Source organism: Parambassis ranga, chromosome 7 (assembly GCF_900634625.1).
Source record: "Parambassis ranga chromosome 7, fParRan2.1, whole genome shotgun sequence".
NCBI classification, from domain to species: Eukaryota; Metazoa; Chordata; class Actinopteri; family Ambassidae; genus Parambassis; species Parambassis ranga.
In genome coordinates, this window is record NC_041028.1 from 14,105,081 (window position 1) to 14,123,366 (window position 18,286).

Here is an 18,286-nt window from a genome sequence, read left to right on the forward strand (position 1 = left end):
ACAACCTTTTAAGACAGTGAAGTGGACAGAGCAGCCGAAAGGGATGAGAGCATGTAGAGAGCAGACCGGGACACAGACAGGAAACAATCAATCAAGCACCCTCCCCCCTGCCCCATCTCACCCTCCCTTTCTTTCTTTATTAAACTTCCTCTCTGTTAACCTTTGAACCCGCCCGTTTCGAACTCCGCGTGAAGCTTTTTGCCTTTTGAATCCAGTCTATAGGCCTTCACCCCGAGGCTGACTGACGATTTCAAAATCGTCAGTCACGGCAGTCTTTTTTTTCCCTCCTTTGCCGAAGTAAACAACTCACAATGGTCGACCTGGGAGCAACTGCGCAGATTGCTGGTTCAATCCAAATAAACAATAAAGGGGAGAAACATATATGTGCAGTCTATATATAAAGGCACTGCTGTCCCCCATGGGCTCCAATCCCACTTGATACCAGGTAGTCAAAGCGGCATTTCCCTGTTTATCTGTCTATGATAATAAAACACAAGGTGAGGGGATGTTCACATAACATTACTATGCTTAAGCAATTCAGAGTCTATATAGGGGAAACAGCGTGACACAAAGCTTGTGCTGTATACGCAAGCAAAAGCACATACAGCAATGACTGACCTTCAGCATAAGGTAATTATTGCTTTCATTATTGAGCATCAGAGTAAATACAACATACAAACATTTTAAACATCCATCCATCCATCCATCCTCTTAACCCATCATTGTCCTGTATAGTGTCCATATGGAACTGGAGCCTATCACAACTTTTAATTGGGGGGAGGTGGGGTACACCAGTCACCAATCTGTTACAGGGCTAACCTTAAGTATGAATATGTAAAAATAAATCATTTTTTTACCTCAAAAATGTAACATTATTAACAGTCGGTAATAATTTTCCTTCATAATGTTAATAGTTGGCCACCACATGTAAGCTCATTTAGCACTTCTGTTTTGACGAGATGCACAATAACGTTACCTCGCTAATAGCAATCAAGCCAAGCATTCCTCACACATCTGTGTGGAATTGCCATTCAAATGACAGATAGGCCAGGAACAGCACTTCTGGGTCTAGTCATGTACAGACTAGATCATCTTGCTTAAAAAGGGAGACCAACACCTCTGTGTCGAAGTTCCAGCCATCCCTATCCTTCTCTGTAAACAGAGCTCTGTCTTTGTTTTACTCATAATGGCAACTAGAAATTTCTGACACAAATAAAAATGAACTGTTGGTACAACAACAACCAAAGAGGTCCTATTTTAATGAGAGAGCGGGCTCATTCTATTGATGCCGGGATAATCAAAGAAGTCTGCTTCCTAAATTCATGCAAACACAGTCAGTCCTATTGGCATTTCTTTTAATAATAATACACACTACCTGCAATTCCACATAACAAAACACAGCACATGTACGCCTGTGGTGTGAAAATATTGGCTTCCATGCATTCCTGACCTCAACCCCATCATACATCTTTATCCCAAAGGAATTGAGTGACCTTATCGCCGTCTGTGAGCTGACCTTATCTCCCAGCATCAGTGTACAACCTCACTAATGCACTTTTGGCTTAATGGGAGCATATCTCAGTGGTCAGGGTCGAAAATAATGAACTCAGAATAATGGAAGCTGTTATAGTGGCAGATTTATGATCCTTAGGTTTTAACAGAGCTGTTCAATAATCACATATTGGTAGAAGCTCACATAAGCACTAAAACAATTTCCAAAAGTTGACACAGCAGTGGTGATCCAGAAACTGTTATCCCTCCATCTCTATGCATCTCTCCACTCTAAATCCCTCTCTCCACATTCTGTCATCAGTTTGGCACAGAGAGGAGGACAAAAAAGAGACAACGGGACTGTTGGCTGGCGTGCAGGCTGTTTGGACAGATACAGGAGGATGTGGAGGACCCTCTCATCTCTAATCTCTCCCCATTCTCTCGCCTGTCTCCGCTCCTTCCTCCACATCTTCTGATCAGTCTGTGTATTTTACTCAACCTTATTCACTAAGTCTTCCAGACTGCCATCTACAACCACATACACATGTGATGACACAAACAGGTTTCCGAATCAGAATCAGAATCAGAATCATGTTTATTGCCATGTAAGTGAAGGGGGTTCACATTACTAGGAATTTGCCTTAGTGATTGGTGCATACAAAGAACATATAACAATTAACATGCAATAAGATAATCATGTATGCCAACATCAGAGATGGTTAAAGAAAAAGAAATCCAAAAAAACATTAGGATTATTTTTATATTACTAAACTGAAAGTCTTGGTTTTGAACTGATGCACACTTGAGTACAGTGATTTCCTCACTAGACCCTTGAGATGCAAATGGGGTCCCTGCAAAGTGCTCCAAAGGGAGACGTTGATAGCGTAATTCTACCATTGTTTATCTGACCATAAACTGTTCCAGTATTGTTCCCCAAGTCTGGTCTGTGCTGTCAGCCCAGCACAGTAAGAGAGTCATGACACAACTATATGAAAAAATTAAGATAAATACATCATTTTGTGACTTTATCTTTAAAAAACATTTTTTTTTTTAATTTTTATTTCCAGTTCATTCAGTTGCCCTAACGCCTGTGAACAGCCCCTGTTTCTAACAGGGAGTATGATGGAGTCATATGTTGTGACGCTCTGATGCAGGCGGCTGTGTGATCCACTGACCTGGTCAGAAGTCACTAAGGTCTCATGGTTCCATTTACCACTAGCATGACTGGCTCACAGATTAAATGTCACGACACAGGGGCAGGGTGTAAAAAAAGCAACATTCACTTGCTGTTTGAATCAAGAAAAAACACAGATTCAAGACCAAGATCATTTATTTGTCTTGAATACATTCATTTCAGGGGCATTTCATTTTAAAGCATTTACCTCGCTCATGTCATCAACTTGTATGTATTTATATATTTGGTGAGAAGCAACTTCACACAAAAAAAATAAAACAAAACATTGATCCTTAACTTCTATCACTCCCCACCATTTATTCATCCCATTATTCCGCCCCTCATCTCTCTACCATAATCTCCCATTCAGGCGTCCCTGGTGCATTGTAATCTGCTGTAATCTGATGGATTAACCTCACCGCTTTGGCTCATCATGCCGATGGTTCTGGTTCAATGCTGTGGCTTTAACCACGGCTGCTCCTTTTTGGCTGGGTGTGTGCTTAGTATGTGTTGTTATGTAAAAAAGGGAGGAAGCCACACATTGTGTGCCTTTTTTGGCTACTGCCTCATCTCTGTTTCAGGCATGTGCACTCAGAAACGAAATAAATTCAACAGATTTTACTGTGTGGTATAGGAGTACGAGGGGAAGCTGGCACGCAACACACACCGCAGTCTAGCTAAAGGCACGATGATTTCAAAGGGCTGAGTGACTCGTGCTCGGCTCAGCAGGTGATCAGAAGCATGGGAAGCATGGGTGGATTATATCTTCTCATTTGGGAGCATTAATTGGTGCATGTTTGTGTGTTTGTGTGTGTAACACAAATATCTGAAATTCCAAATGAAATTTGATCATCATCATTTCATATTGTCACACAATTTGTGTCAAAAGCCAACAAAAATGCAATGTTTTAGCATGAATGTGTACATATACACATACATATAAATAGTATTTTTTATAGTCTATAAGTATGTTAAAGTTCTGATGGAACATGCAAGCAATTGTGGCTCCTTTCAAAGACAATGCTCCATCATCATGACATGTACTTTACAACTTATGTATCCAGCTAAGTGCAATATGTTATATTATGTTATGATCTAGTAAAACAGTCTAATAGAATTACTTCTAATTCTTTCCTTTATCAGTTCATCCCTGCACCCTCCAATCTTTATCTCCCCCATTCCTCAACCATCAACGGTGTCTGCAACTCCTCCATCCACTCTTTTTTCCTTTACTCTCTCTCTGCCATTCTCTTCTTCTGCTGCCACTCAATATGACTCTGTAACATCAGGCAGTCTGCCAAGTCACTGTACACTTCAATTAGAGGGCACACACACACACACACACACACACACACACAAAATGCATTGGCTGCCTGTCTTTCAGCTGAGCGCTTTATACATGTCCCTCTAAAACCCTCTGTGTGTGTGTGTGTGCAGGGCTGGCAGTTGGAGCATGTTCTAGAGTGTGACTTTGATATCAGTCTTGGTAATCTAAGTCATTCTCTCCGCTGTATCCAGATACAATAGAAGCAGACACTAACACACACACCAGATGGTTTAACAACACCAGCTCTTGTCCACCTCCATTCTCCCACTATCAACCTGTATTCTTGCTTGTGTATAGCAGGTCAGTTAAGGTTCTACAAATTCTCATGTAACCGCCACCATCTGTCACTTTTTACTCTTTTTATTATTATTATTAACATAATTAATCATTTTCAGTAGATAACATGAGAACATGAATCTGTGTTCTGTTAGTTCTGTCTTTTCAGGAATTCACATTTGATTAAATTAAATATAACAATTGCAAAGTAATACAATAAACCATAAATCTAGAAGTAGAAATGTTACAAAAAGATTGTTAAAGATGCAAATAAGCGTGTGTGTGTGTGTGTGAGAGAGAGAGAGAGAGAAAGTGAGAGTGGGGGTGAGAGAGTGTACATGGAGTTAAGGGTCATTTCCTTGATTGCAGAGGCCACTCGAGACATTAGATGTCCTCACTGCAATCACAATGCTCACAAGTGTCCAAATCAGAAATCAGGAAGCCTCTGGAGAGCAGGCAATCAATATCATAAACATCATCAAGGACAATGCCCTGACTCTCTGGTACATGCTCTCCATTTCTCACTCTCAACCTTCTCATATTCGATTTCATATTATCTCCTTGACCCCGACTACCTCTCAACCTCTATATCTGTCTCTCCCTCTCTCCCTCTCTCTCTCTCTCTCTCTCTCTCTCTCTTTCTATCCCTCATTAACATATGGGTGCTGAGCCACAGCCCAGCGTCCTTGTGCCTGGCTGACGTGCAAGCTTTGAGTTGGACTAAAACACACACACAGGAACCAAGGTTAGGATAATGACTGGGCAAAAACAACAGTGGATTAAACAAGTGCTTGTGATTTACAAAGCACATGGCAGAGTGGAGGCGGTTTAACCTCCGAAAAGAAAAGTTTTGCCTTATAACTTGTTTTTTTTTGTAAAGAGTTGGTTCACTTTCTTAAAAACCCACATTGGATGCATAATTAACAAACTACACGGTAATAATTATCATAACGCCTCAAATGGATTTTCATGGTGTCAGACAGACACACACATATTTTCCACACAGTGGCCACCAGAGAATACACATCATTGTGGAGACAGAGCCTATTGAGTGTGAAGTACGCCATGTGTGACTGATAAGGCAACAGAAGGACCATGTGTATGCATTAGTGTATGGGTGTGTGTGTGTTTGTATTAATGGATGGACAGATGGGGCAGTCTAGAGGAACAGTTGATGAAGGCTTTACACTGCAGCTGCCCCTTTCTCTTCCTCTCTGCAGCAAACACATACACACAATATTCTCCACTGGCACTGTGAGTTTGTGTGTGTGCATGTGCAGTGCTTGTGCTGTTTGTGTGGCAGCTGCCCTGGCATCAGGTGGGCAGCTCCCATTCTACACGAAGAAAGCACAGCTGCTGTAATATGTAAATGCACATTACAGCCTGCACACACACACACAAACAGGGAGTGGGAGAATTCCCTGTAATCTAAGGATCAGCATCTTTCAAAAACCCATACACACATTTGCACATGTGCACACAAACAGACCCTCTTTGCAATCACATGAAACACACACATACACACAAATAGTCTGTATCCTTTCCTGCATGTGCCCTGTAATCAGATGCACATGCATACACACACACCCATGCAGGCTGCATCTTTCTCTAGATGTGAAACAGATTAACATAACACACACCAAAATATTTCTTCAGCCTTCTAATCAGACACAAACACACACACACATACACACACCCATTCAGGCAGCATCTCCTCCTTGATGTTAATGCTGTAGAGAGTCAAACACACTTAGCTGCATCTCTCCTTATAACAAAGACTTGTGTGTTAAGCAGACCTGCACAGACATAAATCCACCACACACCCGTACACACAGCGCACATACACACACACACACAACCCCCAACATGCCAGTTGTTCTCCAGATGCATGCCAGATACAGAGACACATGTCGGCCCATCACCTCCTGTATCTGTGCAGACACATGTTGTGATGCGAGGAGGTTAGCCAGCTTGAATCAGGCCACTGGCACCTGACACCGGTCATCAGCACAACAGCTGTCTGACTGCATCGCTGGCTGTTGCTGCACATATACATATGTGTGTGTTGTTTGTCTGGACTGGTGGCCGTACATGCCCTGACGACGGGACGCTCTGACTCAGTGCCCGGGCTGGTGATGCCTAGGCCTAGGTTTTTTTTTGCCTCTTTCTTGTTTCACATTTTCCTCTTCCAATCACAACAGGCTGTATTCATACTGATGACATTTTTGAATTACATGATTAAGAGGAAGCTCTTCCTGGAAAACAGAAGGAAACACTAGAAAATGGAATCAGGAATGGATTATGCCTTTTCATTACTCTCGGCATACATCTCTGCATCAGTAACAGGCCCACCAGGAAAAGGTGCTGATGTTGCACAACTTAATTATTCACCACTGACATTGCCAATGACTCTAAAAATGACATATGTGATATTAACACCAGACTCTCATCAATGGGATTCATGTATAGTATCAGACCATTCATTTTTTTTCCACCTTCATTTATTACAATTATATTTTTTTTTTGGCAAATGTGTCTCAACAAGCTTCGCGGCCATCTTTATGATTACCATGGTGATGAGTTGAGCACATCCTCTTGCTCCACAGTGGTGATCCCAGACACTGCAGGCACTTTATATGAATCAAAGCTGATAGGTTTAGCAGTGATCTTTCCTTTTGTCTCTTGACACATGCAAAGCCTTCACACTTATCATTAGCTCACTAATATATCCATCCAGCTCTCCATGCACATCTCCATTCCATTAACGCTGAGACACAGTCCTCCAGAGGGACTGCGGAGATAATGCCCTGCTCAAGGACACAGGGGTAATACACATGAAGTGATAGCACACCTGGGAATTGAACCCACAACCACAATGGCACATTAGCGGTGCATGGCTTGCTTCTAATAAGTGAAGCAGCACAGTATCATATCAGCCTCCATCCCAGAGGTGGCAAAGATCCTGCTGCTGTAATTCAGATCACTAAAAGAGGATCACATCACAAAGAAAATGGTTTGATTTTTGATATTTTTTTTCCAACCTACTGTCTTCTACTCCTGTAATAAAGCAGCTGCTGAGTATAAAGGAGACATTTTGAGGTGTGGAAATGTACAGTCACACTGACTCTTCTCTCTTTTTGTCACATAGTAAACATTTATTCATTTTAACACTATTTCTAAATAATAATAATAATAATAATAATGATTGTAATAATAATGTTGATTTCAGTACCAAATAAGAGTGTAACTGTATTAAATTCTTAAAGTGCACATAATTGGAAAACATCAGAGAACCTTAAGCTAAGTCAGTTATCTGTAACTTGCAGAGAAACTGAAAACCCTAGTTGGGGAAGAGGTCATTAAACATCTGATGTTCATATTGCATTATGGGTAATGTAGTCACAGAGTTTCGTTTATTTTTCTAATGAAGTCAAACATTGCTTAAAATGTTCTTTAAAGACATAACAAATATAATCTGTATTGCAGATCTGACTTATCTTAAACAAACACATCCATAAAGCTGATGCATCATATGATCACATACAAGTGGGTCTATACATCAGCTTTTTATCAGCCTTATATGTCTTTGTATCTCTTCATTATCTCTTCCACTGTGTGTCTCGTTGATGAAAGGCTCAACAGAGACAACACTTTTTTGCAGGCTGACGTATACTAATGTACTAATGGATAAAGCAGATAGGGAGAATGAGGGAGTGGAGAGAGAGAGAGAGAGAGAATGAGGAGTAGAGGAGAGAAGGACAGTTCGCCACACACACAGATGTGGCTTGAAATTCTCGAGGGAGACAGATTTGCGGGCATCTAGCCCACCTCAGTTGGGAAAGAGAGAGTTGAAGGTGACATATAAGTGAGAAAGAGAGAGAGAGAATGAGAGTGAGCGAGCGAGAGAGAGAGAGAGAGAGAGAGAGAGAGGATTGTTGTACGCAGGAAAACTATAAGGCCTGAAGACAAGGCGAGCCGAGAAGTACCAGCGGAGAGACAATGAGATGATAATTCACTCAAACACCAGCACCGCTTACAGCAGTAATATTATCTCTGCAAGATTTACACACTAGTCTTCTCTCAAACAGGCTCTTACAGCACACATGCCTTTATGGTGGACGGCACACCAGGGCACAAAAAACATCCATTCACTGACTCTGGACTATGATAGTCACTATGATAGAATTCTTTTAAAGAATTGTCGAAATACTATGATAGTCACCATGGCGATAAGCACACAGTACTACACACACAGCAGGAAACTCTCAAACCACACTTAAATAAATCTGTTGTAGTTTGTGCGTGTGTATATGAGTGTCTGTGTTTGGGCCTCTAGAAAGATGCTCCGGGTAGAAATGATACAAACACACAGACACACAGCTTCAGAAACGCCTGTTGTGTATTCTGAGAAACTAATAGGACATTATTCCACTAACTTCTAGTTAATGGGATAAAGATGGAATTAGAGTGTTCAGGTGTTGTGCTCATCTGCTCATTATGAGTTTGCATTGGGAGGAAGAAACTGTAATCCGTACACACACACAGAAACACACAAACAGGGAAACAGACAGCAGCCCGACTCGAAGATTATCAATCATCTCTACCAGCCTGGTGTTTTTTGCCATTTAACCAGCCCGAGCAGCCGATGCACTGCTTCAATCATCGTCTGCCAGTCTAAATGCTAGTGCTAATTAGCATTCACATGCTAAATTACCTCCCATCTCATGTTTCCTGATTAAGCTTAATCATTCTGACAGCTAGTTTTACTGCTAAGCTTGTAAAGCCAATACATCCACAGCCATCTCAAACTCCAGGAAGAGATCCAAGGCACTCTCCCTTCGCTGGATACTGTGATGTGAAGAGCGGGTAACAGCATCCGGCTAAGACAAGTGGCTGCTAACCCAAGGGTCGGGGCTTGTCCAGTGGGTCATACAGATTGTAATATGAATTAAAGACATCCATTTTTCTTTTTTCATTAGGCCTGTAGTAAAATCTTTTTTACATCTTTTTCAGGACTCACATTTGAAACATGAAAGAGGATCCAACATATTCATGCCTGGACTGCAGGCAGGCCAGTTTGGCACCTGGACTTCTCTTACCACAGAGGCATGCAAATGTGCAGAACACAAAGTTGCCATCTGGATGACAGCATGTTGCTCTGCAACCTACATATCATTCTACAATAAGGAAACTAAAGCGAACACTGATCTGGATGGTCCGGCTCCACTTTAGCTGTAAAATGCAGCATTCATGATTTCCAAAAAAATCAACTAATAAGGGTGTGAATGACCCCTTCCTCCAAACACTGAGCAGGCCTGCAGTGTCTGCAGTGCCTCTTTTAACTGTGTGTTGTGGGTAAGAACACACAGGGCCTTATACAAGACCTGTTTTATGGTTTACATCAGGCACACTTGTTGGCCTGAGGAAATAAAGAATAAAGAGCTAGAAAGTGACTCAGCAAAAGCCCTGACAAAAGTGAATATCAGACCAGCTTATGCTAGCTTGTGAGAGAGGTCAGGAGTGTGCCCTACAGTTCATGCTGTGACTTCCTCTACGAACTCAGGCTTTAAGATAACCATATTAGATTCTTTGTAGAAACATTCTTCTTAAATTGTTAAACTACACTATTTCATAAAAATAGTCCATGTTTTCATTTCTAAGGCTCAGCCTCTCTCTGGGATCTTGAATACAATAAGCTTTATTTTGAAATATATATTTTCTGAATTTCCCACATGCATACAGTGGGGGAACAGGCACAGCTTTTCAAAGAAATATGGTGAGGAACCACTTTCCACTCCCTTAAATACTGCTCAGGAAGTGGTGCGCAGTTAGATATGCTGCTTAAGAGATGGTGGGCAGATAATGATTCAATTCACACAATATACTGCTCATTTATTATCTCGCTAAAGGGTTGATACCATTAGGGATGCTGGGATGCTGTTTGCTGGGAGTGTGGGGGTGAGGGATACGGATAGGATGGGGTAGTATACAGTATGTCACTGCTGTCACAGTGATGCAGAGGAGGAAAAAGCACAGCATCTTGCCAAAGAGTGAATTAGATCATCTCTGAGTGGGAGGGATGTACGATCGAAGGAGCAGGGCAGGTGAACTTCTGGTCTTCCTCTCCAGCTTTCAGATGCCCTGACGTCTAACCAGGCTCACTTGTCTCCCTGTCTGACGGCACTGAAGTGCCAGTGGTATGTCAATCAAGCAGTTGGCACGGTTACCTCAGTGGTGCTGTACTCCAATCAGCCCTGTCACTCAGGCTATCTTCCAAGATAGAAAGGAAAAAGGAAAAGTAATTGGATTTGGTGCTAGCAGGGAAATGATGAAATGACATGAAACCATACCCCTTTTTACCCACCACACACACTCACACTCACACACCTTTGCACCACTGTGAGTAAATTTCCCCCTCTCTCTTCTTTTCTCTCTCTCTCTCTCTCTCTCTCTCTCTCTCTCCATCTGTCTTGCTTGCCTCTCTTTTTGTTTCTGAAATCAGGAAATACTTCAGGCTGTTGAGAGTTTCTTTTCATCTCTCCTGATGCAGTGAGAGCACCTTGTTCTCCCAGGTAGACAAAAGAGGAAACGAAATGAGGGGAATGAAAGGATTTCCAGGTTTTTACTGAGATCTGAAGAGGGTTTTTTAGGATGTTTCTGGCAACCGGTGCAGAAGGCAGCATAGTGCAATCTCAAGCTGTTAAAAACACAGTACCACACCTACACATTGTCTCCCAACAAAGTGATCTACTGTGGCATTTAAGGGAAAAAAATGCAATCATGCATGACTTTGGAGTACTGTGCAAAGAAACGTAGTATGTACTGCATATACACACGCTGCACTGCTGCTAGCTGGCAGGCAGGCATGCTTCAGCTGAAAAGTCAGCCGGCTCTGTCATCATACAGTGTAAAAAGACCGACCCAAAAGCCCCACATAAGCACATGTATCCTTCTATTAGACAGCTCATGTCTCATATCATCCCTGAGTCCTTCAATATATCATTTCATCCTTTTAATGATGATTCATGTCCTCCACCATTAAAAATGCCATATGTTTTTAAAGAGGAAAAAAAAGATTCATAAGATAACAATAGTGATGTGATGATGATTAATGAGTGAATCCACAAGAGGAACAGGGGATACCTCCTGTAGATGGCTACACGTTATCGGCTAATATTGGCCGTCAACAAAATACAATAATGCACAATGTTAAATTGATGTGCTGATGATTATATAACAATATCAAGGGGTGAAGAAAGTTTTTTGAAATGGAAAGAAAAGAAAAGACAAACAAATTGTGAAAAAAAAGAAGAACTGATAATGAAATCCCTTCTGTTGAACTCTTTGGCATCTGCATAACTCAGTTAACAAAGCTTTCACATGCATCTCAAAGTCTTGCTCATTTGCCAAAACTGTATGAGAACTAAGGTAAGAACTCTTACTTTCTGACTAATATTATGAGATGCAGGCTAAACTTTCACTGTTGCATCTCCAAAAAGAAAAAAGTAATTATGTCTTATGTGAACTAAAGAATATTTTTTGTGATACTAAAATTTAAATCAGTTTAAAAGTTGTATACTTTTAACCTAATATTCTGAAGTTTTATTTAAATGTTAATTGTAAATTAATATATCACATTGTATATGCTAAAAACTAAACAGTACAGGAGCAATCTCCCCTTCTACACCAATTCAAAATTTTAAAAAAATGTATCAATGGCATTCTAATTACAAAAGTTCAAAAATGTCTGCAAGGTTAACTAGTACAGCAGCGTGAGTGTTTGCATGCACAGTCCGGACATGTAAAGAATGAAAGCATAGGTGGCTATTTTGCACATACATGCGATGTGCTAAGTCAGTCATGGCACAGCGATTAGTCACTACTCATACTTACTTCACAGCTCTTCTCTCCATCTCACACGAACACAGACAAAGACACCAGCGCTCCTCCAATAGACTGCCCTGAATTAAAATCTACACCAGTGATTATATATTCATAGATCAATCAATACGGAGAGTCTAGGAACCGAGACATGTCCACACAGGCAAACACACATTTAGCTACAGTCACATAGCAGGAATCCTAATGAGCGTGAGGGTGTGCGTGCACACATCAATACACTGCAGCTTTACATTTCATTAGGCCAAGGAGCACAGTTTAACTTCCAATGAATAGCAATAAAACCACACAGCCTGTAACCATTCCTCTCCATCTGTTTCAGCCTCACTTTTTTCCTGCTTCTTCTTAATCCCAGCTCGCTTCCCCTTCACATTCTGTTTTGTACAAATCAGCCATTTACCAGTTGTTCTCCAATTTATTTGCAAAGACCTCAAACTAATCACCTCCTTTTGTCAGAGGAAAGACTCACCCGACACTTCATACACTGACTACAGCTCGGATCTCTGTTGATTTATAGTAATTGTCATTCCCGCTGGGCCGTTTCCCCCCTCTCACATGGAGACGGCTGCATTTTACCGCAGCATCTGCATTGATCTGTGTGTGTGTGATGATTGTTGGCTGCCTCTACCTCCGTATTCACCTTCCTCGGAGCACAGGAAGACACACACCGGCTGAGGGGAAATGGGATTCCGATTGGCGGGATATCATCCAGGATCTGCTGACCCCAACAGTCTCAACACACACTAAATGCACAAATCATCTTGTCTGAACACACACACACACACATGACCACAAACACAATCCAGGGGTCAGCCGCAAGGACTAGCGGGCTAGATTTCAGTCGACTTAGCAAAACTCCAGTGACAGGAAGCTGTGTAAGGAGGCTTGTGTGGCCACGTGCGTATTATCGCAAGCTATATAAAAGTAGTTGACAGCAGCATTACTGCAGATACTGTTCCACAGGCTGACTGACACACACACACACAAGCCTAACATTTCAAGTGTCGTATCTAAAAGAGCACCTACAAAATGATCACTAAGCTCCTAAAACAAACTCTGAAACTTTTCAAAGCAGACAGTGAGATGTGGGTGTTACTTTTTACTACTTCTTTTTTTGTAGCATTATGTATGTATTTATTCAATTATTTTTAACTTCAGGTGACTTTTTTTTTTATTCGGTCTCACTGTGACACAGACGCGCTCATATAGAGGTGTCCTGCTGAGGGAAAAAAGAGACGGCTCAGTCGGATCTCAGATGAAGGAGCAGCTGATTGGCACGCACCCCGTGCAGTCTACTCAACGCGGGTACTTGAGGAGCGCACACACACACATATTGTAAACCCACAGGCGCACAACACACACACAAAGAGACTCCACGCTGTGTGTATGCTGAACATGATGAGAAATTACTGCTTGACTGTGATTGAAGATGGATTTGAAGGCAGCAGCACACAAACAAACACACACACACATCACTGAGGGTTTCTCACCTCCTAGTCAGGAGGCACACACCTTTTAGCCACTCACTGGCTTTTCACAATCCTCTGACTACACCACAAAACAACACTCAGCAATATAAAACACACACAGCTCCAGTTCGTCTAGCAGCATGAACTCCTCTCCATACATTCCCCCCACAAAAGGACACACACAACCTCACACTGTAGGAGAAAATGCATCCCAGAGCTGATGTTATATATATATACATATGTATATATTGTCACGTTTCACAAGAATTCAATGAAGCCATTTCAGGACACAACAAAGACAAGATGCCATTAAAGATTTGCGCACACACACTTGTGATATTTAAACGCACATTCAAAGCAGATATCTACAATGAGTTGTGACGACAAAACCATTTGTCAGCAATGCCAAAACCAATGACCATTGAAAATACATCATAAAATGACACCAAATTGCTTCAAAAGTGAAAATGGTTTTCTGTAAAGCAGGCAACACGCGCACACACACACGCACACACTATGTTCTCCTGCAGGAGCATCTGAATCCCCATTTTAGTCACATTTTATTAGTTTCCTGTCAGCTATCATCAAAACAGCCCTACTATCGAGTGATATTTTTCTATCAGCAAAGCAGCGCCATCCCTTCTCCAATGATCTTTTATATAATGTACATATTGCAGGATTTGAAAATAGTGTCAGAGCTAAATGAGTCTGAATTATGATTGAATTCTGCAGCCCTTCAATCTAACACTCACATAAATCATCAAATGTAGAGCTGCAAATTTTCCACATTACCATAGCATTCACACTTCTTACCTTCTTCATGCGTCCGCTGCGGGTGCCGGTGAACGCCACAGTGTGGCCGCGGTAGTCATAGGCCGCCACAGAGGTCATGCCGTCATCTTTGTCCACGTAAAGCGGGACGCCCTCGATGGCAGAGGTGCCGCCCAGAGGCTGATTGAAGTCCTGGCCACAGAAGTTGTCGTCTATCTGCAGCGGCTGTGAGGGGGGGGACAGAGTCAAAGAAAAGCATTAACTCAACTAATAACGCTTTCTAAATCCCTTTTCTCGTTAAACTAACATTAATTCTTAAAGAAGGGGGAGAATTTCAATCTCCCCAGCACTTAGTGGACATTTTATGGTGCTGGAGCGAAGCCAAGCTGCTGCAGATTTAGTGAGAAATGGTTTGAAATTACTGGATTTTAACAGGAAAAAAAAAAGAAATGACTTCCTTTTTCTTTAGAGATTTGTTTTAACTGACCAGCAAGGAGTGACAGTGATATTTGTAGCTCATTAAGGACAAACACTCCATTTAACCAGCATGAAAGCTTCTGTGATTGGTGTATTTCCAACCATTAAATCCTTTGATTACTTCAAAGTACATCATGTCAAACTAAGCAATTAAGTATCTTGGCATGGTCTGAAGGGATGATGCTAATGCTAATGTTTGAAATATTGATTTCTTACTGCTTTAGCAGTGTTGTTAATTCAATACATATGTGTGTAACTCAGATGGAGCGGGAATAAACATGGAGGGCAACGGGACGCCAGAGGAGAGAAATGACAGGAAGTAAATTATAGGTCAGATTAGCATATCATAATCAAAGTGTCTGGTATAGGTTCATCGCCGTGCTGATGTGTTGACATGTCACGGCTGATTTATAGTGTATTGGTGTGTGTGTGTGTGTGTGATAGGCATGTCATTAAAAACATATGATAGCTGTGTACGCATCAGGAGGTTCCCCTGACACTGACATGTGTAGCAGAGATAATGGAGAGCATCTGTTTTTTACTCTGGTGGCCGCACACACACATACAGAGATAACACACAGATGGTATCAAAAATACTGTATAAGAATATATAGCTTAGTCTATTTCCATCACTTTTTGTTTGTATCAACATATCCCAGTTTCTAAAGTAGCCTAAAACTTGGTGACATTGTGTACTTTTTTTAAATGTCCGCCATCCACAGCTGTGTGTTATGTGTACCTGAATGCACCTTTATACAAGGACAAACAATGTGCATACACATGTGAGTGAAGTCACACCACAAACATTTTCAGAGAGAAGGGAAAAATACCATCCATACAGCAGCATGCACAGGAAACAACAATGCACACACACACACACACACACACACACACACAAATACACACAAGCATGATTAAGCCTTCCACACTACACAAATTAACATGCCAGCTTTCTCTTGTTCATTACAAGACGTATCGTCTCCATAGAGACTAATCAATCACCCCACCCCACCAAAACAGCAAAGCTGTCAGGGAATGTGTGTGTGTGCGTTTGTGCGTCACAGAGTGAGGTTGAAAAAAGGTTGAGAAAATGCCTGTGGCAGACATTGTCTGCCTTCTACCAGAGTTTCAAAGGCAGCCAGAAACACAGCAAAGTTTAACTTCAATGAACAAAGACGCAAAGTGACAAAGTAGGAGAGGAGACACACAGACACACACATATACACACACACAATAGCTTTGGCTTTTGTATGATTTACATAAACATGTTCTCAATTTTGGAACTGTTGTGCGAGTAATTTGAGAGTAGGAAAAGAGAACAAAAGGGGGAAAAACAAGATCAGGGAAAGAAATGGAAGGCAAGTGAGGTGATGCAGAGAAGATGGAGACTGATATGATGAGCGGGAGGGAAGGAAATTAACATGAAATCAAGACAAGAGCAGGACAGAGGGTAAGGGACAGGCATGACGGGAAGGAAGAGGAATACCATAGAACAGACAGAGAAGGCCATGGCTCAGTGACAGTATGAACCCTGGCCTTGTGTCCCTGGCACACACTTTCCTCTGATAAAGACAGCAGACCCAGACCCCCATTCATTACTTTCACTCATTTCCTCTTTCTCTCTTCCATACTACATTCTCTTCACCCCACTTATCCTCTTCTTCCCTCATGCATTTGTTTGCTTTTCTGCCTTCAGATATTTCTTCTTTCATTTTTTTCTTCTTTCAAAGTTCACAGGGACAGGCCAGTGGGAAATCGCATCTCTCCCAGAGGGTTAGTCTCTTTTTTTTCCTGCTTTCACATGCCCGTAGTTCTTTGAGGCCATATTTCCTTTTTTGCCTTCAAGAGCGTTATCAGGATGAGGATCCAGTATGAAAAGCACTAACATGATGGTTGAGACAAATAACTAAAGCTGCTCCAGACGTGATGTCCAAACCAATACTCAACTATAGGATGAAAAGGGTGCCCATGTGCCACTGAATATTGTATAAAACCATAGAAACCTAGCCAGAAGGTTTAAGGAACCTGTTTATAATAGCAGTTTATAATAGCATCATTTAGTCTGGATTTATTTATGCTGGGCGGCTCATACTTGTAAACTAATCTGCATTCCCGGTGTCTGTCAAGCTCACACACACAGTAAAGAGATCGCCATCTTCCCCAGCGCTGTTGTCGGCATGCTGAGGACGCTAATGGTTTGTTATGTTTAGCTTGACTTGCATCATTACCATAGAGTCAACAGCTCAGATTGAGGCACAGTGGAGCGTTCAGTGGACGTGTTTTCACTGCAGACAAATGTGGCCTCACACAGACCTGACATCTGCTAGCTGTTGTGTGCCTTGTAGACATGTAATTCCTACTGTCTGACTACTTTATCATTCCTCCACAGCTACTCATTGAGGAGATGCTTTTCAATCCACCAATGATGAAGAGCCTGATTAAAAAAATAATAATACAATGCGTGCTATTAAAGGCAGGAAACCTTGTATGTGATAATTAATTTTTCAGTAATCAGCGCCCTAGTGTAGATTATAACTCCACTCACAGTGCACTTCTCACTTTGAGTGCATCTACAAGACACAAATGCAGCGTTTATTCCATCGGCATGTGAATCTTTGGAGCAACAGCAACTTGAATTGTTACAATTTTAGCTGATGTTCTTGTCAGTCTGACACATTTGAACTATAAACAGCACTTCATATTGTTGAAGATAACACGTTTGTAGCCCAGAAAATCACTTATTAAGTTTGTCACATGCATGTGTAGGGAAATTATGTATGATTATAGATACAATTATATGTATTATCGTCTGTGTTCTCTCTGCTCTACAACTACCTCACAGTGGGGTGTGCGATTTGACGATAAATGATCGTGAAGGATTTGAACGTATCGGCGATCTACCAGAACGGAGAGATCTTTTTATCGTCCATAGAGCACCTTCTATTAATTGCAGTTCTATGTTCGCGCAGACGCATGAGTTTTTTTTCCTCTGCCAACTCTCAGAGCGCCTAATGTGAACCTGACCAACCAGTGACAGCCTCCCTGTTAGGAAGCTGCGGCTGAAAACGAAAAGAGAACGGAGCAACTCGTCCCTAAAAACGTACTCCACCTTTATGTTCGGTACTGTTTCTGCCGGCAGCGGCGGCGCATCTTCTATGTGTGTGCACGCGACGTGTGTCGCAGTGGAAGGGCCGAGTTCATACGAATGTATTAAATGCTACGAGCACGTACGCGCCCACCTCTCTGAACAATACCAGCTCGTTATATTCAGGTTCGCTGCTGTTGTGCCGTCAGCAGCTCTTCTACGTGTGTGTGTGTGTGTGTGTGTAGGCGTGTGTGTGTGTGTGTGTGTGTGTAGTGGGAGGGCCGCCTGTGTACATCAGATGCAGACAGAGGCAACAG

General features: G+C 41.8%; 1 protein-coding gene across 1 annotated transcript in view; it reads right to left on the minus strand.

Annotated features, from left to right (window-relative positions):
- Window positions 1-18,286, minus strand: part of plxna1a (plexin A1a) — a 194,522-nt gene that overhangs the window by 132,068 nt on the left and 44,168 nt on the right. The window contains exon 3 of the mRNA XM_028409537.1: window positions 14,450-14,632. Coding sequence (XP_028265338.1) covers window positions 14,450-14,632 — 183 coding nt within the window. The remainder of the gene's footprint in view (window positions 1-14,449; window positions 14,633-18,286) is intronic.